The 26018-nt window shown below is 43.6% G+C and overlaps 1 protein-coding gene across 1 annotated transcript in view; it reads right to left on the bottom strand.

The window, feature by feature from the left end:
• The window catches only part of LOC147018070 (structural maintenance of chromosomes protein 1A-like), a 147138-nt gene extending 124018 nt beyond the window's left edge, over nt 1-23120 (bottom strand). The window contains exon 1 of the mRNA XM_085897384.1: nt 22872-23120. Coding sequence (XP_085753510.1) covers nt 22872-22980 — 109 coding nt within the window. The 5' untranslated portion in view covers nt 22981-23120. The remainder of the gene's footprint in view (nt 1-22871) is intronic.
• Nucleotides 23121-26018: the final 2898 nt, after the last annotated feature.

Here is a 26018-nt window from a genome sequence, read left to right as displayed (position 1 = left end):
CTTTGGCATCTATGTCCTTCCAGAACTGTGGTGACCAAAACTGCACACAACACTCCAGATGTGGCCTCACTAAATTCCCATACAATGTTAACACCACCTCTTTTGATTTATAAATGATCCCCCTCTGAATACAACCGAAAACTCCATTTGCTTTACCGATAGCTGCCTGGCACTGTGCTGCCTGCTTACCTCCCGTATCTATGACCGCCCCCAGATCCTTCTCCTGTGTGACACGCTCCAAAATTACCCCTTGCATCCCGTAATCTCTATTTTCATTGTTCTTTCCCATCCCCAACACCTTACACCTGCTCAGGTTAAATTCCATCTGCCAGTCTTTTTCCCAATCTATACAAGTATCAATACTTTCCTAAATCTGATCACCACCCCCTCTGCTATCCACTTTTCCTCCAAGCCTTGTGCCATAAAAAATTATTTATTATAAAATTATTTTATATAAATTAAATATAAAGCATAAAAATGATTGTATTTCTAAAAAAAGGAATAATAAATTATTAGTACCACAGCAGAGTACCTGCCCAACGGGTGGGTTATCTTGTTCCAAGCATGCAACACGTTCTGACACGTTCCTTTATTTGGGCAGTGTATAGGCAACAGACCGCTGTCTCAATCACTCCCAAAATTAAAAAAAATAATCCGGGTTACATGTATGCAAAGTAAAAATGTGTACTGCCTGCGACTTATGTGCATCATGGTTATATAGCTTATATAATACATCGTGGTTTTATAGATTGGATAATTCCAATTGCATCCCTTGACCCTTCCCACAAAGAAAAAATTCCAAGATGGGCAAAAAAAATTTTTTCCCAAAACTTTATGGAATTAAACGAAACTTGCACAGGCACAACTTCAGGGTACCCTGAATAATTCCTGAAAGTTCCAGCTTCCATGGTGGAATCCTCTCGGAGGAGTTGATGAAACATACAACATACTTTCCCTCCATTAAACATAAATATTGTTCATGAGACATGGTGTCCAACATAGTGACATACCCAAGCTTCGGAACAAGCTTTAACCCTGATTGGTTGGCCATGAAAGCACAAAAAACCGACAATAACGCAACTGATCGTAAATTGATATTCCTTCCTTTTTCTTCGTGCTCCAATATGGCAGGGTCACACAAATTGCAGACATCACTAAACAACCTCCTTTCACTTATAAAGAGAAAGCCAAAGTTGTTTTCATGGCAAAATGGCCCCCACATCTGGCAAAAGTACCCCCGAGGATACGAAGAGAAGTAACCTTATCGGGAAATTGAAGTTTTCCTCGTTTAGACTCTACAGTTGTCCAATATGGTCCAGGTTTTACTTGTTCAGACAACTACAGTTGTCCAATGTCACTCTATAACTGCACACAATACACGTGGCCATGCGCACAAGCTTAAAGTGACAGCATGTGGTTTATATGGAGTTGTAAAAATGCCCAAGAAGTGCTTGAAACAGCTCTCCTTTGATTGAAGTAAAAGGTTTACAGTTTACACCATGTATTAGCAACGAGAAGAGCGATTTATATCCCTTCAAAGCAAGCCGATTTTCTGCATGATAGACCATGAGTGGCTTTAACTTGTATTCACCTGAGGCATTGGCTCCCAAGAGCAAGGTGAAGCTTGAAAGGTCCCATGACACTCAAAACTTTCTGGTTATTTATATATTAACTTGACCTTCCTGGTGAAGAAATCACCCGTTTTTGTTGTTTTTTTAATTAAAAAATGGGATAATTAGACCAATATTTCGAACATTTCTGGTGCTTTTCACAACTTGCCCCTTAAAAAAGTTAACTTTAGCGAACCGCAGCGTTGACGTCATATGCAGAAACTCGCACAGAGTGGATTGACTCGAGATCTCTAGAGTCTAGACTAGTCCGATAAATTCGTCGTCCGTCCGACTAGGCCGATAAATCCGTAGTCTGTCCGACTAGGCCGATAAATCCGTCGTCCGTCCGACTAGGCCGATAAATCCGTCGTCCGTCCGACTAGGCCGATAAATCCGTAGTCCGTCCGACTAGGCCGATAAATCCGTCGTCCGTCCGACTAGGCCGATAAATCTGACGTGCTGTAGCTTTCTTTTATTATCCTCTTTTCTTCATTGTTTTCTACTGGTGCTACATGACGACAGTAGGAATAAAATAAATAAAAATGCAACAGAACGCCAGATTTATCAGACTACTCGAGACAATTGTGTCGCAAGGTGTGTTCTGCACACAAGTTTTCATTGTATCTGGACAGCGAGATTGCTTCGTTTTATGCACGGAGAGATACGGCTGATGACATGCGCTGGCCTTGCTTGTGATTCATTCGCCACGGAGAAACATGTCCACTGCGCTGTGCTGTTCACGTCACCTCACGAAAATATTTCTGATATCAAGCAGTATGCAAGTCCAATTTACATTATTGAATTACGAATAGGATTTTGTCTCACCAGTTGTTATTGCCTAGTCTTCCTTCGATATCCTCCCGATCATCATGAACTCTGGGAATTTCATTGCCAGTTTCCTCTGCTTGTCCTGCTTCGGGCTCGAACTGGTAAGGCCGTATTTAATTTCCAGCTGCCTGAACTTCACCTCCCGCGACTATGTTATCCGACAATTCTCCATGTGATTCGGACCAAAATCCTTCATTTCTCTCACACTCACTGTCGTTACCAGACAAATCAAGTCCATGTCATGCATTATTCAAAACCAAATGTTCGATTTTTTTTTAAGCAGAAATGAACGAAGCGATTGAGTCGACCAATCGAATGTGGAAACGCACAGAAAGCCAATAGAATCACGTAGACCACCAACCCGAGTAATTTATGTGCAGCCTTTGTCATCCTATAGTTGACGTCATGTGGGATACGCCCCTTTCAGTAGAATTTGTAGGGGCGTTCCCGAAGAGGTTTGTTTTTTTAATTTTACATAATGAGTATTGTGAAAAAACATTGCCAGATCTGAAATCACGAAGAAAAACTCCTATAGGACATGTATGTATATAATATATATATATATATATATATATATATATATATATATATATATATATATGTATATATATATATATATATATATATATATATATATATATATATATATATATATATATATATATGAAATTCCAGTACTTTTGGGTGTCATGGGACCTTTAAATCCAGGTGCTGTCTTTTTTACGATGAAAATAAGTGTTGCTGGGCATGTGTTTCAAATAAAATCCAGTTTCAGAGGTTAAATACCTGGCTCGGTTTGTCACCTCCATCCACAATCACTGATTTGAAGACAGCTGGAAATTGTTCAGCGGCGGCTTGATGTGCAGCAGTAGCTTCCCCAGTCAACTTGAGATTGTTGAACGCATGGGGACTCTTGAAGCACTCGAACCACCCATGACTGGTAGCAAAAGGCATTGGATCATTGGAATCTTTGGTTAGATCACCAAACAAACTCCCCGCCTTCTCTTGAATGACGATTCCTGGCAAGGGCATGTTCTGTTGGTTCTGATGCTCTATCCACTTAGTCAGAATCTTTGCCATTTTCTCAATAGCATCAGGCCAAGATCTTGCAGTTTTTGTACCACTGACATGCATGGTTGTCCGAGCGCTCTTACGGATTTTATCACCATTGTCACGAATAGTTCTCGCTGTAGAATCACGAAGTCCCATCTCTTTTTTAATATCAATGCTGTGCTCACCTCCATCAAACTCATCTAAAACTTTTAATTTCACCTCCAATGAATAAGACTTTCTTGAATTCTTCACTTGATTAACATCTCCAATGCCACTTGTTACACACTTTGCAGCCGTAGTTTTGGCCGTTGTGAGTGAACGACTCGCTCAGCATGACAGAGCACGGCAAAATCAGCCGCGGGAGTCGATTAATTAAATCCACACTGTCACGAAAACGAGTTATACGAGAGTCACTTGTATAAGAAAAGTTAAAAGCTTCAATTTAATTGGGAAGGATAAAACTTTTATACACCAATGCATTTAATAACAATACACAAATTGTCTTTTTTACCCCGTGCACACGAAGTTAAAAGTCAGGTTAAGCAATTGGTTCATGTATGTGTCCGTCCGTCCGTTTTGTTTTATGATAGTTTATGATCGAGGAACAGCTTATTTAAATTGAATGTAATATTTTGACCACAAATCGGAACATGAATAGAAAGCTAAGTCTGCTGTTTTACAGTATACTGGCTCTGAATTTGTCCCAATCGCACATGTGCAGACATCAGTGAGAGAATATTTTTACGCTGCCTGCCTGCCAGGTAATGAAACAAAATTGAAAATCATTCCAAACAGGAAACATACTGTTTTTAAGGATGATATAAAGGACACAAACAACAGGCATGCAGAACTAATGTAACACTTAATAGATAGTGTAATGTCGAAGTCGCTGGAGAAAAACGGTGGTAAAGCCCAGAATGAATATACATATAAATATGTGAATATATGAATATATATATGAATATATATATATATATATATATATATATATATATATATATATATATATATATATATATTGTTGCGAATTCGTGCCCGCTGGCGTGTAGCCAAAAGCGGCCGCCTCGCCTACCGGAACGTACAATTCAGTCGTGACCCTCCGGGAACTACCGCCCGGAGCCAGTCACGGGTGGGGGTTTAACCTCACCACAACTCAGTCTGCATTCTACCCGCGCGAAATAGGGTCCGATTGCAGAATGGTCGATTTATCTAAGTAATCGCGCAAGTCGCGCGATTATATTTATATATATATATATATATATATATATATATATATATATATATATATATGTATATATATATATATGTATATATATATATATGTATATATATATATATATATATATATATATATATATATATATATATATATATATATATATATATATATATATGTGACCCTCTAGTACAAAACCAGTCGGAAGTTGCAAAAATTCAATGTTGAGTTATTGGGTTTATTTGAAGGCCCATAAAATAAGCCTCACAACGGTGTATCATACATGGTAGTCCGTCACAAACTGACTGAGATATCTTACGATGAAGTTTTACAACACACGTTATTGGGAAAATTGAAATAACCGTATATTAGCTTCTGATGTTTGAGAAACAAAGTCCTTAGCAACGAATACCAGCAATAGTTTCTCAAACTTCAGAAGCTAATATCCGGTTATTTCGATTTTCCCAATAATGTGTGTTGTAAAACTTCATCGTAAGATATCTGTCAGTTTGTGACGGACCACCATGTATGATACACCGTTGTGAAGCTTATTTTATGGGCTTTCAAATAAACCCAATATTGAATTTTTGCGACATCCAACTGGTTTTGTACTGGAGGGTCACATATATAAATATACACAACCAGTGAAAAGTTTCAGAACACCCCCATTTTTCATTTTTAGTGAAATTTAAGCAGTTCAAGTCCAGTGAATAACCTGAAATGGTACAAACCTAAGTGGTAAACTGTCAGAGATTAAAAAAAAAAGTTTAGGTCACCAAAAACTGAAAAATAATGTAAATTTCAGAGTTGTTAAAAAAGGCCCTTTTCAGGAAACAATTAATGGGTTAGCAACTGCAGCTGTTCTGCAGCAATGGAAGTAAATTAAGCCTTGAAGGTTGATGCAAACAATTCCTACAGGTGTCCCAACTTTTGTTGATTAGTTACAAACCCTCAGTCTGGATAAAAGCAGTGTTGGAACAGACTGTGTTGCTACATCCTCTGAAGCATTATTTGGACAATATTACACTGTAGGAAGTAGTATATTGCTATCATAATGGTGAGAAAAAGGCAATTAATAAAGGAAGACAGACAGACCATTATAACCCTTAAAAGTGTAGGTCTTTCCTTCAGAGAAATTGCAAAGCAGCCAAGGTATCAGCGAGTACAGTTTCCAACACCATCAAAAGGCACTTGGAAACTGGAGGAAACCGACAGGAAGAGGGCTGGCAGATGCAAAGCCACAACACAATCAGAAGACAAGTTTCTGAGAGTCAACAGCTTGGGTGATAGGCAGCTCACAGGACACCAGCTTTAAACACAGCTTACCACTGGTCGAAGTTGGGAAGTCTCAGTTTCAACTGTGAAGAGAAGACTTCGAGCTGCAGGTTTGACAGGTCGAGTAGCAGTAAGAAAGCCATTGCTAAGATGGCGAAATAGGAAAAAGAGGCTTGCCTGGGCCATGAAGCACCACCAGTGGACAACTGAAAACTGGAAGGAGGTCTGATGGACTGATGAATCAAAATTTGAAATCTTCGGTTCATCATGCAGGGTTTTTGTACACCGTTGAGTAGGCGAAAGGATGGTTCCTCAGTGTGTGACACCAACTTTCAAACATGGAGGAGGAAGCATGATGATCTGGGGCTCCTTTGCTGGATCCAGTCTGCGACTTGCACAGAGTGACTGGCACCCTAAACCAAGAGGGTGACCACAGCATCTTGCAGCGCCATGCAATACCCTCTGGTCTACGCCTAGTTGGTCAGGGGTTCATCCTATGACAACAACTCAAAACATACCTCCAGGCTGTCAGAACTACCTCAGAAGAAAAGAACAAGATGGTGGGCTTCAATTCACGGAATGGCCAGCACAGTCTCCAGACTTAAACCCCATCGAGCCGGTTTGGGATGAATTGGACAGAAGGGTGAAAGCAAAGCAACCTACAAGTGTAACATTTGTGGGAACTTCTGCAACAGTGTTGGGAAGAACTTTCCGAACAATATTTGATTTCCATTGCAGAAAGAATGCCACGAGTATGTTCGGCTGTTATATCTGCAAAAGGTGGCTACTTTGATAAGTCAAAATTGAGATTAAATTTTGTTCAACAAAAAGATTCCATCGTTTCTTTTTTATCTGCAATTGTTTATTTGTTCGATGCTTTAACTTCAGAGTACATTGAAACATTAAACTGCTTAAATTTCAGTAAAAACTGGAAAAACGGTGGTGTTCCAAAACTATTGACCGGTTGTGTACATATATATATATATATATATATATATATATATATATATATATATATATATATATATATATATATATACACAAGCGCACGCACGCACGCACGCACGCACGCACGCACACACACACACACACACACACACACACACACACACACACACACACACACACACACACACACACACACACACACACACACTGATGAGTCAAAACATTATGACCACTGACAGGTGAAGTGAATAACGTTGGTTATCTTGTTACAATGGCACCTGTCAAGGGGTGGGATATATTGGGCAGCAAGTGAACAGTCAGTTCTTGAAGTTGATGTGTTGGATGCAGGAGAAATGGGCAGGAGTAAAGACCTGAGCGACTTTGAAAAGGGCCAAATTGTTATGGCCAGAGAACTGGGTCAGAGCATCTCTGAAACGGCACGGCTTGTGGGGTGCTCCCGCTAAGTAGTGGCGAGTACCTACCGACAGTGGTCCGAGGAGGGACAAACCACAAACCGGCGAAAGGGTGTTGGACGCTCAAGGCTCATCGATGTGCGAGGGCAACAAAGGCTATCCCTTCTGGTCTGAACTGGCAGAAGGCCAACTGTGGCACAAGTCACAGAAAATTTTAATGGTGGTCACGGGAGGAATGTGTCACAATCCACAGTGCATCGCACCCTACTGCGTATGAGGCTGTGTATCCGCAGACCGGTCAGAGTGCCCATGATGACCTCTGTCCACCGTTGAAAGCACCTACAATGGGCACACAAGTGTTGGAACTGGACCTTGGAGCAGTGGAAAAAGGTCACCTGGTCCAATGAGTCCCATTTTCTTTTAGATCACGTGGATGGCCGTGTACGTGTGCACCGTTTACCTGTTGAAGTGATGGCACCAGGATGCACTGTGGGAAGACGACAAGCCGAAGGAGGGAGTGTGATGCTCTGGGCAATATTCTGCTGGGAAACCCTGAGTCCAGCCATTCATGTGGACGTCAATTTGACAGGTGTCACCTCCCGAAACATCATTGCAGACCAGGTACACCCCTTCATGGCAATGGTAATCACTGATGGCAGTGGCCTGTTTTAGCAGGATAATGCACCCTGCCACACTGCACACATTGTTCGGGAATGGTTTGAGGAACATGATGAAGTGTTCACGGTGTTGCCATGGCCTCCAAATTCTCATTTTTCTCGGTACTGTGACCTTGATTGAAAGAAACTTCGTACCTGTAAGAGTGCATCGCACATTGTGCCAATAGTCAAACTTCAACTCTGAAGCAGAATAAGCACTTTTCGTTTTACATTCGTTTAGATGGCGACGTGTGACGTCACCGCTGAGAGGCGTCAGGACGTCATGACATCATCGGTCATTCGCTGACGTCATCAAGTCTGTCGTCGACAGACCGTTACTGCTGAGAGGTGTAATTCCACTCCTCGAAAATAGCGTCTGCAATGTAAAACCCTCTTCTGCACATGCTGACTACCTCAGAATGTGAATTTGACACAAAAAATGTAACAAGAAACATTGTATCTTCTACATATTAATACTGAAGGACCAATTTTGTGCTCCTCCTCGCGGTCGCGTCACGTTTTTCTCAGTACTGTGACCTGGAATGAAAGAAACTTCATACCTGTAAGAGTGCATCGCACATAGTGGCAATAGTCAACTTTCAACTCTGAAGCAGAATAAACACTTTTCGTTGAGACGGGGGCGAGGAGTGAAGAGACGGGAGCAGGGAGTGAAGAGGCGGGGGGCAAGGTAAGCAAATCTTTGGGCGGGGGTAAGCAAATTGAAAGCGGGAAATGGCGCGGGGGATGAGTGGGCGGGGGCTGGGATGAATTAAGCAGGGTTGAATGTGAGGGGGTGGACACAGGGGGGCAGGGGCCTGGGGGCAAGTGGGGCGGGGAATCAAGAGACCAGTGTGTGTGTGTGCGGGAAGTGAAGAGGCGGAGGCGGGGCCGGGGTAATTAGCTGGTGTGAGCTGGTGAGGGTGGTTGAATGAATGGAATCCGTCTGTGACGGCATTTCAGCTAGTTATTATTGAAGCTAAGTTTTCTGATCTTAACTCAAAAAAAAAAAAAAAAAAAAAAAAAAAAAAAAAAAAAAAAAACTTTACATTATGTTCTTTATACAGAAAAAATCAGCTTGGTGTTGGCTTAAAGGTAAAGGTGGCTGCCTTAAGATCTTAGGGTTTTGAGTTTGAGACCTCACCCTCCCCCCGTCGTGCTGTGAAACAACACCAGGCGGGTGGACTCAGCCTGTCATCCTTCCAAGGTCGGCAAAATGAGCACCAGATTTACGTTAACAGGGCATTGCATCAGCTGTGCTCCCAGCAATGATGCAACCAGCAGCCATAGGCTACATATGAAATACTACTCCTTTATTTTATGTTCTTAACTTTTATTCATGAAAAGAAATAGCACAAAAGTTAATTAAAGGGAAAGTTTGGACAAATTTTAAAGCTGAAATCACGAATCTTATTTCCCCCATTCCCCCCTAAATGTGCAGATTTGCGGTTCATGGGGATTTTCACGAATTTTACCGGGGATTTGCGGTTCATGCGTGAACAGCAAGGCCCTCTTGTATATACTTAAACCCTGCGCAGGGAATCACGTTCCATGAACTCTCGTTACTTTTGCTCTTCGAAGTGGCCTTGGAAAAACTCTACGATGAGCTATCTTAACATGGATATACACCTCAACATGAATTTTGCGAAAGGCAGAAAATCCCTTGGGGTGGGGTTGTAAATGAAGTCCCACAATCTCCATTCTGTGACCTTTATTCCTCCTGTTAAGTTTAGTTGAGATTCTATAAGTAAGAACCAAATGTATCACGGTCAAATATCGACAGACACCACATTTAGTGGAGGAGCCAGGCCAAATGTAATTCGGCGATTTAGCACAAAAGCTTCAGCGATATGAAAGCAAACGACCATCAGTTCTGACCCAGAAAAGCCAATTTTTAAGTTTTTCTAGGTCACCCGAAGACCTTTGGTGCCCATTTGAAATGGCGCCAAATTTCACTTTTGTTTAGACTTTTGAGCACAAGTGTGATTTTAGGTATATGGAATCTTATGCGGCCCTTTCTCGGAATCCGTAACTTAAGAATGCGTTTACATGGGTTTTTTTTCCAAATGCTCAGTTTCAGGCAGTTAGATGATGCGTATTCATCATCTTAAATTCATCTGCAATGTGACACTTTTAGCTGATTAGACATTCAATGTATCGGTCCGCTATAGTGCGCAAATTTGATAGAAATTAAGGCAGCAATGTCAACATTTTTCAGATGTGGAGATGATCTCATCACATGATCAGGAGACCGATCATTCCATTGAACAAGGGATGACAACCGCGCCCCTGGAAGGAAAAGCAACATCTGATGTACCATCCACAGTCGATGCATGTGTGATTGACGGTAATTTCCTATTGCACGCATTACCACCCAATCTACCAAGGACCTACGGAGGCCTTGCTCGTAGCATCCTGATACAGGCTGCAGCCCTGAGTCAAGGTTGCATTGACATCTTATTCGATACGTACGATACTCCATCAATCAAAGATGTGAAGAGGATAAACAGAGGTACCACAGAAGGAACATACAACATTACTGGCCCTGAGCAAGCAAGACCGGAACTCAAGGATGCTTTGAAGTCGACTTCGTTCAAGTGCCAACTGCCCCTGTTCCTAGCACGTGAATGGGGAAAAGCTGAGTATGGACCTATAATTGGTGAGCGCGACTTGTTCATTGGCTTCATCGACAGATGTGTTCATATAGCCAGCCAAAATGGTCAAGTCGTGCAAGAAGACGTCGATTCGTTAAAGAGCAATCATCATGAGGCTGATACCCGTATCATTCTCCACAATGCTGCCATGTCAGCTCAAAGAATCACGGGTAATATCATAGTAAGAGCTCCTGATACAGACATCTGTGTAATCCTCCTGCATCATTGCCAAAAGTTTGCAGCAAAAATATGGATGGATACAGAAACAGGGAATAATTGGCGATACATCAATATATCGACCATAGCACATCAAATAGGACCAGAGATGTGTGCTGCACTTCTTGCCTTACATCCCTTTACCGGATGTGACTATAATTCAGCATTTGTAAGGATGGGGAAGATACGTCCTGCATCAAACATAGAGAAGAGTGAACAATTCAAAGAAGCATTCTCGAGTTTGTCCCGCGATGGTGGATGTAATGCATCTACTGTACAGGCGATCGAAGCGTTTACGTGTACCATGTACGGATACAAGACGGCCACATCTTGAACCGCGTACGGTATCAAGCGTTCGAAAAGGCTTACAGTCCTTTGGCGAAGTTAACGAACCCTTTCCACAGACTGAAAGGCGTTGATGCCAGCAGCCTTCCACCCTGCAGAGCAGAGTTCCTGCTCCATCTTGAGCGATCAGCATTTGTAGCGAGGATGTTGTCGAGTGCTGACCAGGCCATAATACAGCAAGCTGCGCAGGGGTTGATGCCAGTTTAGATCCTTCAATCTAAACAAAGGATAGGAGATTAAGGACAACAGGTACGAAATCGTCTGGTTCGAAGGTCCACAGCTCCCTGAGAAACTACAAATTGAAGATGACAGTCAGGATGAACAGACCGCTTCCAGCGACGACGAAAATATTTCCGTTTCATCAGGTGATGAGACAAATGATTAAACAAGCCGGTAGGCGACGAGGGATTCGCTAGGATCGAAGTGCTGGATACTATGCTTTTCATTCTGACCGATCCAACGACGAAGATTCATTGCCAAGACGTATTGGCTCACATACAATTGTTCCTCTGCCTGTCAAGATTTTTCCTATTGCGTATTTTGCCAACTGGCACTCCTCATAAAAAAATGACGTTAAATAGACGCCCTAGTTTTGAAGGACTACCATTTGAAAAATAATCGGTTTGCTGGTTTGTGCTGATCAGCCTCGCGTTGTAGACACACACACACACACACACACACACACACACACACACACACACACACACACACACACACACACACACACACACACACACACACACACACACACACACACACGGAAAACCCGATAAACTTCTCTCAATGCTCTTGTTTGACCACACCTCCTGAGCCACACAATATTTTTCATAAGCCACGTCCACTTTTCATAAGCCACGCCCACTTTCATACGCCACTCCCACTTTTCATCAACCACATCCACTTTCCCTAAGCCACGCCCACTTTTCTACACCACTCCTACTTTTCATCAACCACTTCCACTTTCCCTAAGCCCCTCATAAAAAATGACGGTGAATAGACACCCGATTTTTGAAGGACTACCATTTGAAAAATAAAACCTCAATCAAAAATCGGCTCGACTAAAATTTTCTAAATATCTCGAAGTGTTTAATTCCGAAGTCTTGTTTCTCCACATTCAAAACTGAAGGACAAGTATTGAAAATACTGTACGCGGTTTCTCGGCCGTGCACAGCAACGGGTGGTTGCCAGGTAACGAAATTCAAACGCGCACATTCCCAGTATATATTCCACATGTTGGCAAAGTTTCATCGAAATCGGTTCGCTGGTTCGTGCTGTGGAGCCTCGCGTTGCAGACACACATACACACAGACAGATAGACGGAAAACCTGACAATAAGGGATATCTAGCATATAAAGTGAATCCAATATAAATTATGTTGTTGACTGGTTTTGGTACAACATTAAAATTAATTATTCCTCAGTCGTGTGGGAGTGCGTGAAAATATTGACAAGATTTGTCAATTTTCAAGTGAAAAATTGAAGTGATAATAATCAGTGTGGGTTACAGTGTGTTTCTCAAGTTCATCAGTTTGACTTCGTTGATGTTTTCACAATGACCGTGTATTACTATCTATAGACTATGACTGTGTTTTTAACCATGACGTTTGAGTTACTAACCAATAGTACTTTCATGATGGTCACGCTTTACCAATAAAAGTTTCACCACACAAATAAATTGTGACTAATGCAATAAGTTAAAGGTGATAAATGTCACCTTTAATTGATTCTTAAGGTACTTAGGCTGACCGGATTGCGCTCTTCAGTGACATATTCTATATTGTTATTCACTCGACTTTCATTTGCGACATGTTTCGTTTTTGTGCTCAAAAGTCTAATTAAAGTGATAATTAGTGGTAATTAGTGGCGTTCTTAAGCTCATTAGGCTGACCGAGATGTTTATTATGACAGTATTTCTGGAATAACCATGACGATTGAAATACACAAATACAAGTTTCAGGTGTGGTTGAGCAACATTGATTAACTCTGCATTGGCCACAATTGGTTGGTGTTGATCACCTTTAATTGATGATTAAGGTACTTAAGCTGACCTAATTGCGTTCTTTAGTGATATATTCTGTCTTGTTATACATTCATCTTTCATTTGCGATATGTTTCGATCTTGTGCTCAAAAGTCGAACTAAAATGATAATTAGTGCTAATTAGTGGCGTTCTTAAGCTCATTAGGCTGACCTAAAATCACACTTGTGCTCAAAAGTCTAAACAAAAGTGAAATTTGGTGCCATTTCAAATGGGTGCCAAAGGTCTTAGGCTGACCTAGAAAAAAACTTAAGAATTGGCTTTTCTGGGTCAGCACTGATGGTCATTTGCTTTCATAATCACTGAAGCTTTTGTGCTCAATAGTCTAATTAAATGTGGCCTGGCTCCTAGACTAATTGCATATTTTAGTATGATGTTGACTCCTTATCTTTTGATTGGAACTATAAATATATCATGTGACCATGCATGCATTATATTACACATAATGTGGCCTGCAAAAGTATTCACTCCATACCAATAATAGCAAATTGAGATGAATGACGAATAATGTCGAAACAATTTTTCCAAATTAACTTTTGTATTCACAACTGAAGGGATCAAACTAAACACTGTAATAGTTGAAGGAGGTTACATGACAGGAACACATGTATAAAAAAACCATGTACAAATCAAAATTCACTGGTTGTAGAAGTATTCAGCCCCAGAGGTCAGTAGTTGGTGGAAGCACCTTTTACAGCAATGACAGCTATGAGTCTTTTTGGATAGGGTCTCGAACAGCTTTGCACAGTGAGATGGTGAAATCTTCACCCATTCTTCATGTGAAAATTGCTCTAGTTCTGCCAAGATTGATTGGGATTGTCGATGGACTGCAATCTTCAAGTCTCACCATAAATTTTCAATTGGTTCAAGTCAGGACTGATTGGGCCACTCAAGAATATTTATTTTTCTTCTTATTCAGCCACTCCAGTGTTGCTTTAGCTTCATGCTTCAGATCATTGTCCTGCTGAAATGTGAATCTCCTACCCAGTTTCAGATTCATAGCCAACTCAAGGTTTTCAGCCATGATTCTCCTGTACTTTGCACTGTCCATTGTCCATTGTCCCTTCTATCCTGACAAGCTTGCCAGTCCCTGCTGATGAAAAGCATCCCCATAACGTGGTGTTGTCATCACAATGCTTGAGAGGAGGGATGGTGTTGATTGAAAGATGTGCAGTGTTAGGCTTTCACCAGACGTAATGTTTTGAATTTAAACCAAAAAGTTAAATTTTGTCTTATCTGACTGTCTAACAGCCTCCACACTTTTCAGCGCTTGTATGGACTGGATTCTGGGGAGGATGTCCGAGAGATCAAGCTGCAGTGCATCATTTGGGAATGTCAAGATCTCTGACTGATTTTGCAGATGATGCAGTCATCTTTGTGAAGACCCAGGATATCCTTTTTGGGACCCTCGAGGTGCTGAATGAGGAGTCGGAGCTGCTGGGATTACGGATTTCCTGGATCAAAACTAACATCCCGGCCTTCACTGACATCTTGAATGCTGCTATCTTGTCTGTACCTGTTTGTGGTGAGGATGTTGAGGTCACGGAGAGATTCACTTACCTTGGCAGTGATATTCATGTCTTCGCTTGCTGTGAGCGAGAGGTCAATAGACGTCTGGGTCGGGCCTGGGGAGTCATGGATTCACTGGATCATGGGGTGTGGTGCTGTCGGTGCTTCCTTGGTGCTTCAAATCTTGCTCTACAGATGCAAAATTTGGACTTTGACCAGGGATCTGAGACAAAGACTTAACTCCTTCGGTACCAGGTCTCTTCGGAGAATCCTTGGCAATCGCTTGTTGGACAATGTCCAATGAGCAGTTGCTGAGAAATACTCAAATGTGATTTGTTATCTGCATAGTCCATGAATGTCAGCTGCAGATGCATGTACACGTGGCTCATTTTCCTGACTGATCACCAGATTCTCTCAGCGAGGGAGCCTTGTGAGTGGAGAAGGCCAATGGGCTGACCACGTGCGTCGTGGTTGCAGCAGGTTGATCGGCATCTCAAGGAGATGGCCAGACGGAGGCCCCTGGAATATCGATGGAAAGTGGATGCAGCGACGCTCTGCTGCATGATCCCATATCTGACCTAAGCTGACAATGCCTTCTGGTGGTTCCTTGGTCTTCTTATCCAGCCATTACCAGGTTAGCGCCCAGAAGTATTGCTTCTATGTTTTTTTATTTTGCAAGAGTGAGGTTCATCGAAGAGCAAGGTTAAATTGACAGTGAGGTACTGGGGCAACAATTGAGCACAACCAGCAAGGGGATAACAAACAGTAAAGGAGGGTAGGAAACATCGGGATCAGCAAGAGGTTTGGTATGGGATGGGTAAATAGGAGTAATAACCAGAGTGGGTAATTATAAGGTGTGTATCCTGGAATTTCTGGAGAGGGTCGGAGAACTGAGAGAGTGAAGGGAGCAATATTGGAGAATAGACAGAAGAAAACTGACCTACCTGTGACGTGAGCAAAAGACTATGTGCTTCGGCCTCATCATGGGAAATCCCGATAATTTTGAGAGCGATGGTGCCACAGAATCCAGGAGAGACAGACGTGATGCTGGAGCTCTGGCAAAAAGTGGAGAGCAGTACTGCATTGAGCTACAGGCAAAGACCTTGTCGACTGTGAGTAGCTCTTTCCTCTCCCCCCCCCCCCACCCTCCAGGAATGACTGATTGAAGGAGGATGTCCAATCTGTGGCTGGCTTTGTAGAACAGCATTGATATGTGGTCACTCCAGGAAAGATCATGGCTGATGGTGAGGCCTAGAAGTTTAAGAGACTGAACCTTTTCCAGTGGATGACCAAGAAAATAGGTGGGTTAGTTTGACGATCACTCTACCGGGCATAGTGGCGTGCGCCTGTAATCCGGCTATTCGGAGGCTTGGGTTGGAGGATCACTTGAGGACGGGAGCTCTGCTCTGCGCTGGGCCATGCTATGAGAGGGTGGAAGGCAGCCCGGAATCATGGCGAAACCCAATCCTTATCCCTGTGTCGTAAGAGGCGACCAGGGTTGCGTCAGGAAGGGCATCCAGCGTAAAACCTGTGCCAAATCAGTATGCGGATCAGCAAGAGGTTTGGTATGGGATGGGTAAATAGGAGTAATAACCAGAGTGGGTAATTATAAGGTGTGTATCCTGGAATTTCTGGAGAGGGTCGGAGAACTGAGAGAGTGAAGGGAGCAATATTGGAGAATAGACAGAAGAAAACTGACCTGTGATCCGCTGAACGGATGATCCGCTGTGGCGACCCCTAATGGGAGCAGCCAAAAGAAGAAGAAGTTTGACGATCACTCTGAAGCGATAGAATGAGACTGTGGGATTTTCCAGGATTGAAAGACATGTTCCATTTATCAGATGGGAGTGTAATCATTTAAAGATCAGCAGCGACGTATGCAGCTGCTGACAGTCGAGCAGAGGAGGGATAAGTCTGTTTTCTATCCTCTATTGCATCCCGCCCGTGCAGGAACAATTAAGAAAGATGTGCTGATGGTGGTGTCCCCCTTCGTAGATTATTCCAGTGGTGTGAAATGTGGGGGTGGGGAGGAGGTAAGTGGTGGGGGGGGGGTGATTGGCAGAATGACTTAAGCAACTCATTAACTCCAAAATACTCTGCAGAAACACAGTGAACCTGGGGGAAGCTTGGCTTGGAGGAAACTGCGTTCTTGGATAGATGTTAAACATTGGAGCTAAAGCAGAAACTGGGTGTGTTTGGATGAGAACCAAGTTCAACCACACAAAGCCACGACTCGAAACACGTGCAACAAGGATGACAAACTGGGTTGAATCTAGGCCACATGAGTGACGTGCTTCCGTGTTGCAGCTCAAGAAACACAGCCCATTGATATCCCATTTGCTGTGGTAAGAAACACCACCACCATTAAGCTTTTCTGGAGAAACCATGATCAGCACCCACTCCTCCCTTGTGCCAGCCAGCCTAACTGTGCTGGTTTAAAAGCTCATAGAATGGCAGTTTCATCTCAGAGAGTTAACTGAAAGGATCTCCCAACGTGTGTGTGTGTGTGTGTGTGTGTGTGTGTGTGTGTGTGTGTGTGTGTGTGTGTGTGTGTGTGTGTGTGTGTGTGTGTGTGTGTGTGTGTGTGTGTGTGTGTGTGTGTGTGTTCATTTAATTTGTGTCCTTTCTGTTTCAATACCCATATTTATCTGTGCAGTCTTACAATTAAGCCAAGTTATCTATTATTATTATATTGGATTGAAGGATTTATAACTGCGACATGTGTGCTGTATGCTGTCATACAACTTGTACTCATAAAATATAAATGAAAAAAAACAACAACAGGGAAGGAAAATAATAATTAAAAGAAAAAAAGCTCCAACTTTAATAATTAAGAACATTGGAGGAATAATTGGAATTATGATTACAGTGAACGCTCATCCAACATGGGTTTTCGCAATGCAGATTCGTTTATATATATGTGGGAATAAATGTGGCGCTTATTTCCCTAATGTGCATAAAACATGTTAAAACGCGGGTTTGGATGTGGCGCTGTGACCATGTCATGTGCAGAAATGACATCTCCCGCCATCTTCCACCACCTGCTCTGCTTTCAGTCTGCATAGCGCCACGGTCTAGTGAGCTTGTGCGCAGAAGATTTATTGAACTCAACGTTATTTAGCCTCATAGTGTACTGTTAAATACAGTATGGCAATGAAATGTCAAGCCTCTCCAAGTGGTAGTGGAGCGAAGACATCCGTAAGGTTATGACATGAGCAGAGAAAATCGTGATTTTAGATAAGTTTCGTGGCAGGATGAGTGCAGCGTCGATCGGCTCCGACTCTCATGTGTACGAATCCACAACACACACACACACACACACACACACACACACACACACACACACACACACACACACACACACACACACACACACACACACACACACACACACACACACACACACACACACACACACACACACACACACACACACAATCATTCGTTCAAGCTCGACTTCCTGAAGTTTTTAGGTGTTCAGGTGCCTGAACAGGTGTTCAACGCTGACGAAAGGGGGCTTTACTACAATAAAATGGGTAACAGGACGTATGGTACATCACCAAGGAGTAGAAGGCAGCACACGGGTTCAAGTATGGTACATTCTGAGGCCGCATTCCCCTATCCCCATTTATCCCATAAGGTCTCAAGCTTGCGCAACAGAGTTTTGCCGAACGCACCGTTTTCCAGGAATCTAACCCCCACGTTGGAGGAGGATTTACTGTATAAATGTGTGTGCAGTACATTTTCGTCAAACCACTGGCTTCAATCTTTCTTCCTTTTAGCTCCATTGATTTTGAACTTGCATAAAGTAAATCAATGGTAACAATTGCAAGGGCTGAATCACCCAGCTAATCCTTGTGATTGAATTGCAGAGAAAAGGTATCTTGGAGAATCGGAGCATCATTCCTTTGGATAAGCCAATTACACTCAGTGGAGATCCCAGCTCACGACAGCAACAACCTTCCGAATAGGTTTGGCCACCGATAACACAATTGATCGTCAAACGTGAAAAGCTTATTTGCAATCAAAGGTTTTTATCTCCACTTGTAAAAGTACAAATCCCTCTGGCTGAAGTTAGAGAGGTACAAAGCGCTGCAGTCTCGAAATTGGCTCAATCTGACTTGAATAAACCTTCTTACAAAACGGTGGTTTTTCCATCTCCTCTGCATTCAGTACTGACTCCACCTGGGAAAACTTTCATGAAAGCCTGCTGTCTCTCATGTACGTTCATTCCAGCTCACCTGCAACTACCGTAACCATCTTCCAGGTCCCACTACGCCAAACGTGCAGTGATGCAGTGGCTACCAAGGAGCTCGCTTTCTCATTTTGCAAAGCTCACATGACCAACGGAAACCTGAGGATATTACACAAGGCTCGCGACAAATGTGTACCCAATAAAAAAATAAACCAATGTCACCCGCAGGGTGACCCGTATCTTGCCAAAAGGTGACCACGTGTGACTTCTTTAAGGTCACACTGAGGTGAACAGAGCTGCTATCCACCAGGAGCGACTCCTTGAGGAATATCTGCCTACGAGAGATTCCGATGAGAATCGTTCTACAGAGTAACCATGAAAAATATGCGTTTGCCTCATAACGTCACCAAATGACGTCATAATGTCTCAAGCTTGACATATCTAGAAAGCACTCATCGAGGTGTTCAATTTGAGGTACTACACGATATGGTTCCTAAAACTTGAAAATTTGACCTTGGGATCAAATATGTTTGACCTTAGGTGCTAACCATGAAGGTCAAGGCCAATCGCCACCAACAATTAATGAGCTGAGCGCCAGACCATGAACTATATTCCCATGAAGTTTGAAGACGATCCGATCAAAATTACTCAAAAAATAAGGGTTTCGTCGACTCCCCTGATTTGCGCCAAAGTGACCTTGACATTTGACCTTGACCTTCAAAATTTTGTGCACTGAAAGGGACCTCTATAGGCCTCTGATATGCGAAGTTACAAAATTTCCAATGATAACTGTGCTCTGCATAATTTTTTATACGTGATTACAGACAAAAAAAAAGAAAAAACATACAAGCTGACTAACATATCCTGCAAAACTTCGTTTTGGCAAGATAATTAATCTGATAAACCGCAATCCTGGTTGTGCCTACCAGGTTGGTTTTGCCTCAGGTCTATCCCCAGCCCCCACCTCAATTGCAACACAGCTACCTGTTCAAAACAAGGCTAAATGTCTAAACTCGGTGTTTGCCTCTAAACGCCATGTACCCAAACTTCTCTGTCTCTACCTTTTTCCTTCAAACAAAATAACTCACTTCACCTTGGACATGTTCCTGCTGCTCTCTGAATAATGGATCGAGGATGTGTTGCAGTAAGAAAACCGCTTAAGAAAGGGGAACAAGACCAAGACCGAAATAAATATACACAGGAACACAGAAACTAGTTTCGAGAAGAATTTCAATGGTTTTGAAGGGGGGGGGGGCGATGGATGTCAGACATGAGACCAGGGTCATCTCTCGAGTCCAGCCATATCTCAAGATTTTGATACAAAAGTCGAGCATCCAACCTTCCTCTCTAAACTTTCTGACTGTGGCATCCAAGATCAACCTCACACATGGCTTACTGATGACTCTACTCTACTCTACTCTACTCTACTCTACTCTTGCAGCGAACATGCATCTCTCAACAGAATCCTTTCATCTCCTCTCCCTGTCAAGGTTGGAATGCCCCAAGACAGTGTTCTGGGCCTAGTCCTATTCCTGATCTTCATAAATGATCTTTATGACTCTCTGGCAAATCCTCTATCTCTTTGCTGATGACTTCACCCCCTGCCATGACATCCCTCATCTTCAGACAGGCAGGTAAAAGCCTCTTCCATCTCCTCAGACCTTGACAAAATCACAAGCTGGTCAAACACTTGGAATATGTCTTTCAATCCTGACAAATCTCACACTCTCTCACTCGAAGGACTGTATGGTAAACGCTCCAATCTAATTTCCTGACAATCTGCTTGAGGAGGTTCAGCCACTCAAGCTCCTGGGTGTCACCGTCAGCCAGGATCTCTCTTGGGCAAACCACATATTTCTAATTGGGCCTCCAAAGCCAGTCGTCCACTGTACATCCTGCGTCATACAAAGTCCTCTCTTGGCACACCTGAACTCCTGTCCATCTACAAAGCTTTCATCTGCGGCTTGATGGAGCATTGCTCTCCCTTCTGAGCTTGTTCTCCTGCTTCACACCTTGTTTCAGCTATGACACCATGGAAAGCAAGGCCTTCAAAAATATTGGAATCCTTCACGATGAAGCTGAATCTATGGGCCTATCACTTTCTCATCGCAGACAGGTCAGTCGTCTCTCTGTATTCTACCTACTCCTTTCTGGTTTTGCACCCTCTGTTCTTTCCGTGCTGTGTCCCCCCAGGTTTCTGCAGGGTGCACGTGGTCCACCATCAACACCCTTCTGGTGAAACTCCCAAAATCCAGAATCGCTGCTCACCTACGATCATTAGTTTCTTTTTTCCAACCCGTGGATCCAACTTCCACATTTTCCTCAAACTCATTCTTCCCTCCAGGTCTTCAAGACAGCTGTTCACCACCATCTCTGATCATCCTCAATCCAAAACCATGATCTTTTCAACCGCTGTTAACACCCCCACTGCTCCATCCCCCCCCCACCCACCACTCTCCCCCCCCCCAGAACTCCAGTTTCTCCTTCCTAAAGGTTTGCTTCTGTATCCATCTTGTCCACCCGATGCATCCTCCCCTACCCCTCATTCCTCCCCACACCCAATGTTTGTCCAAGTATCCCTCTATTTTGTCCCTCAACTCTGCTGTTGGTTAACCCCACCCCCCCAACCACACACTTTTTTCTGCCTCTGCCTGTCTCTGTTCCTTTTGTTCTGTTGCATCGTGATCTATTCAGTTTCTACCTTTTCCACGACCTCAAACTCTGTGTACAAAAAAAAAGAATAATTCGTGGACATAATGACTTTTTCATTCGGAAAGGTGCTGGCCAGCTCTGGCTTTGTCTCTTGTCTGCTCTCTTCAGCAGTCCTTCACCTTCGGCCTCCTCTCATCTCCTCTCCTTGGAATACTGCCACAAAGCAACAAAAGCACAGGTACTGCTGCTTTCTCATCAATGACAGATTGGTACCCTCTCCATTTTCCACCATCTCTACTCATGTCGTTGCTCTTTCACCCCTCCTGGTAGAGCATGTATTTTTCCAGGAATCCCGTTCTTCTCAAACTCCCCAAATTCTGGCTCAATGCTCACCTCAGTTTCTTTTCTCCGTTAGACCTGTTAGAACCTTCGTTTTTGTTCAATCCCAATTCACTCAAATACAGAAGTACACCACCATCTCAAGTCATCCTCCTCAACCGGTCACAGTACCCATCATCTCTTTACCTCTTCATTCACCCCACCTTTTTTTTTTAAAACTCTCCCCATCTATTTCCAGATTGCTATGTTTACCCCCCTCTTGTCACGTTTGTTCATCCTCCTTCCCTCACCCCCCCAACTACTCATTGTTAGGGTCCACCCCCTACCTCCCTGTTGAGTTTTTGAGTTCACCCCTTACCTCTCTCTCTTCCCTACCTCGAAACCAACCTCCCCACCTCCATACCTCCCCTACCTCGAGACCACCCCCCCACCTCCATACCTCCCCTACCTCGAGACCACCCCCCACCTCCATACCTCCCCTACCTCGAAACCACCCCCCACCTCCATACCTCCCCTACCTCGAGACCACCCCTCCACACTTCCCCTACCTCGAAACCACCCCCATCTCCATACCTCGAGACCCACCCCCACACCTCGAGACCCCCCCCACCTGCATACCTCCCCTACCTCGAGACCACCCCCCCACCTCCATACCTCCCCTACCTCGAGACCACCCCCCGTGTCCACTCCTACTTACTGCCCCCCACTGTTGAATCCACGTGCTGCCCCACTTTCAGAGCGTTTCCTCCTCCCCTCCGTTAACCCAGTCCGTCACGAGCCGACATTCCACTTGTCCTCCAACGACGACAGACCCCCCCCGGAGTGAAAACGGCTTGGCCGTGAAGTGTGTGTGTGCGCGTCGTTGACTTGGTGAATGAGTATTTGGGTGAAAAAGTAGTATTTCCGGAAATGCGCGAAGAGCCGCTCACCTGAGCCGTTCGGCCCGATGATAGCAGTGAAACGTTTGAAAGGGCCGATGATCTGTTTTCCCTTGTACGACTTGAAATTTTCCAGCTCGATGACCCTTAGGAACCCCATGCCGCCTCTCCGGTGGTTTTACCGCCAATTTTCCTCGGTATTTACTTCCCAGGGTCCGGGCCCAGTTTGGCGCCGAAGCGCTCGAAACGTCACGCGACGCACAAGCGGACTCACCTCAAAATGATTGTTTGTTTGTTTTACTCTTTAAAATGTCGACTCGCTCGAAGGAGCAGATGAACCGTCGAATTGTAATTTGGAAAATGTTGACGAATCTTACAAATCATCTTTACCCCAAAACCAAGCAGATAACAGCCTTGAAAAGATTTCCTTACCATACACCGCCTAAAATATTTAACCTGACATTCGCGCATAAGTAGGAAAAAAAAAAGAAAGAAAATAATATCCCTCAAGTGGAATCATAATAACAACGAGTAAAATAGATGCACGTACTGTGTACCTTTTGATTTTTCAATGAATCGTCATTGCTCTGCTGCGAGGAGGACGACGCCCACAGATCCAGGATGGACACCCAACGTTGTCCGTCCCGTCTGCATTTTAACTTCCATTTCAGGTTAAATCTCTCACCGTATCTTTCGAAAAGAGTAACCAGCTCTTTACCTTTTGACACTGTCATGAAACTGTCTCCAGGTGGTCTCAACAGGGGGTGCAGCATCATGGAGAATGCCATCCTACTATCTATCTATAATTCCAGCAATCTCTGTGTGTCTGTCTGTATGTGTCTGTGTCTGCGACCTCTGTTTCTCAACAACCGCCGGTCCGATCTCATTGAAACTTGCCAGGTATATTGCTGGGGACCTGAGTATGTGCCTTTTCAAGGTTTGATATTAATCGGACAAGTGGTTCCCAAGTTATGGCCATTTATTTACCAAACCAATGACAGGACACGGTGCTATGACGTCACAATCGACGTCAAAATTCTTCTTCTTCGTTTGCTATGACATCACAATTGACGTCACAATTATTCTTCTTCGTTTGCTATGACGTCACAATTGACGCTGGGGACCTGAGTATGTGCCTTTTCAAGGTTTGATATCGTTCTTTTTCATCCGTTTCAGCTGTTTCCCAAGTTCCCATTTATTTACCAAACCAATGACAGGACACGGTGCTATGACGTCACAATTGTCACAATTCTTCTTCTTCATTTGATATGACGTCACAATTGACGCTGGGGACCTGAGTAATATCAGTATGTATGTGCATCTGAAAAAAATCAGAGAAAAGGAAAAAAAACAGGGCTGGCCCAATCTCCACCAAATTTTGCATACATACACCCATTGTCGGGTCAACGACACAACCCCTCAACCCCCCCCCCCCCCCCGATCACAAGGGGACGACGATGACTTGCCAATGCTGCTGAAGGAGCGCAGGTTTCTACTTCTTACGAAGCACTCTCTGCAGGGTGGCCTGAAAGTCGCTTTACCCCTCCCCGAGTATAGCGTTCGTTTTGAAACTATTTTAATATACAGGTTTTATTGTGCAGCACAGTACTTAAATGATCAATCAGTCAATGTATCTGTATGTGCTCCATTATTCTCCTTGAGACACTGAATTTGTCACCAAGTCCGATTAAACATCTTGTGGAGCAGTTGTGGAGTCGCATGCGCGAAAGAGGACACGACGGCAGCGCACAATTCTTCAATCGTTCATCGATACTTTCTCCTTGATGAAGCCGCACAAAGAGTTGCCTGGAGCCTTTAGATGTGGACCACGTGGTGGCCGTGGTGGAGGAGCTGATGATGTTGGTGATCCGTGTCCAATCCATCATTGAGGGAACGTTTCATTGATAGTCACGAATATGCAAAGCAAGATGTGCGGTTGTGACACTTTCATCTGTTTCCCGCAGCAAGTTTGTGGTACCAGCCAGTTTATTAACGTATGCTCATAACCTACGCCGGTTTACCAATCCATTGAAAAAAGATAGGGACCACACTTGGTCCAATCCATAAAAATACTTGGTCATCACAGCGTAAAGGGTGTGCAGAAAAGATGCTAGAAATACACCGCACTACTTCCCTCCCTCTTAAACCCGATACTTTCTCCTTCTCACCTACCACACACTTTGTGTATGTTTATGTGTAAACAGACCAAAATAATGCCTCATCTCGAGAAAAAAAAAGGATTTTTTTTTCTCCAATGAATAACACACGTCATAGGATGCCACCATGGCCAAATTAATCTGATGTCATATTCTCCCACAAAAACACATATGTCTTCCCCATCTACAAATATAAAAAAGTACAATTTGATTCAATCGAACCTTGGTGATGGACAAAAAGAAAACTGATCTCATGCTCACCAATAACTGGTTGAAATGGGGAAGATCGAATTCAAAACTCAAGACACCACCAACTAGTGTGGCTGCTCAATAGGAAAAAAACTCAAGTTCGACATTCCAACCACAACCACAGAGTGGTCTTCATACGGGACCTGCTATTAAGAAACCACTCAATGGGGGAGGGGGGAATTATTTGACTGCATTGAGCAGATGGTGAGACCTACCATCGTTTACATCTTCATCTTGCATATGAGACTGGGTGGGCTTAGGTACACTGAATGGCCAAAAGTATGCGGACACCCCTTCTAATTCGTGGATTCGGCTATTTCAGCGACACCCATTGCTTACAGGTGTATAAATCAAGCACACAGCCATGCAATCTCCATAGACAAACATTGGCAGTAGAATGGTCTGTACTGAAGAGCTCAGTGACTTTCGACGTGCCACCGTCATAGGATGCCACCTTTCCAACAAGTCAGTTCATCAAATTTCTGCCCTGCTGGAGCTGCCCCGGTCAACTGTAAGTGCTGTTATTGTGAAATGGAAACATCGAGGAGCAACAACAGCTCAGCCACAAAGTGGTAGGCCACACAAGCTCACAGAACGGGACCACCGAATACTGAAGCGCGTAACGCAGAAAAATCGTCCGTCCGAGCAGAAAAATCGTCCATCTGGCAGTCCGACGGACGAATCCTGGTTTGGAGGATGCCAGGAGAACACTACCTGTCTGAATGCATCGTGCCAACTGAATAGTTTGGTGGAGGAGGAATAATGGTCTGGGGCAGTTTATCATGGTTCTTGC

Source organism: Eptatretus burgeri, chromosome 10 (genome assembly GCF_056783735.1).
Source record: "Eptatretus burgeri isolate ZD-2024b chromosome 10, Ebu_testis_v1, whole genome shotgun sequence".
Lineage (NCBI taxonomy): Eukaryota > Metazoa > Chordata > Myxini > Myxiniformes > Myxinidae > Eptatretus > Eptatretus burgeri.
The sequence above is the reverse complement of the archived record's forward strand: the minus strand, read 5'-3'. Positions and strand labels throughout refer to the sequence as shown.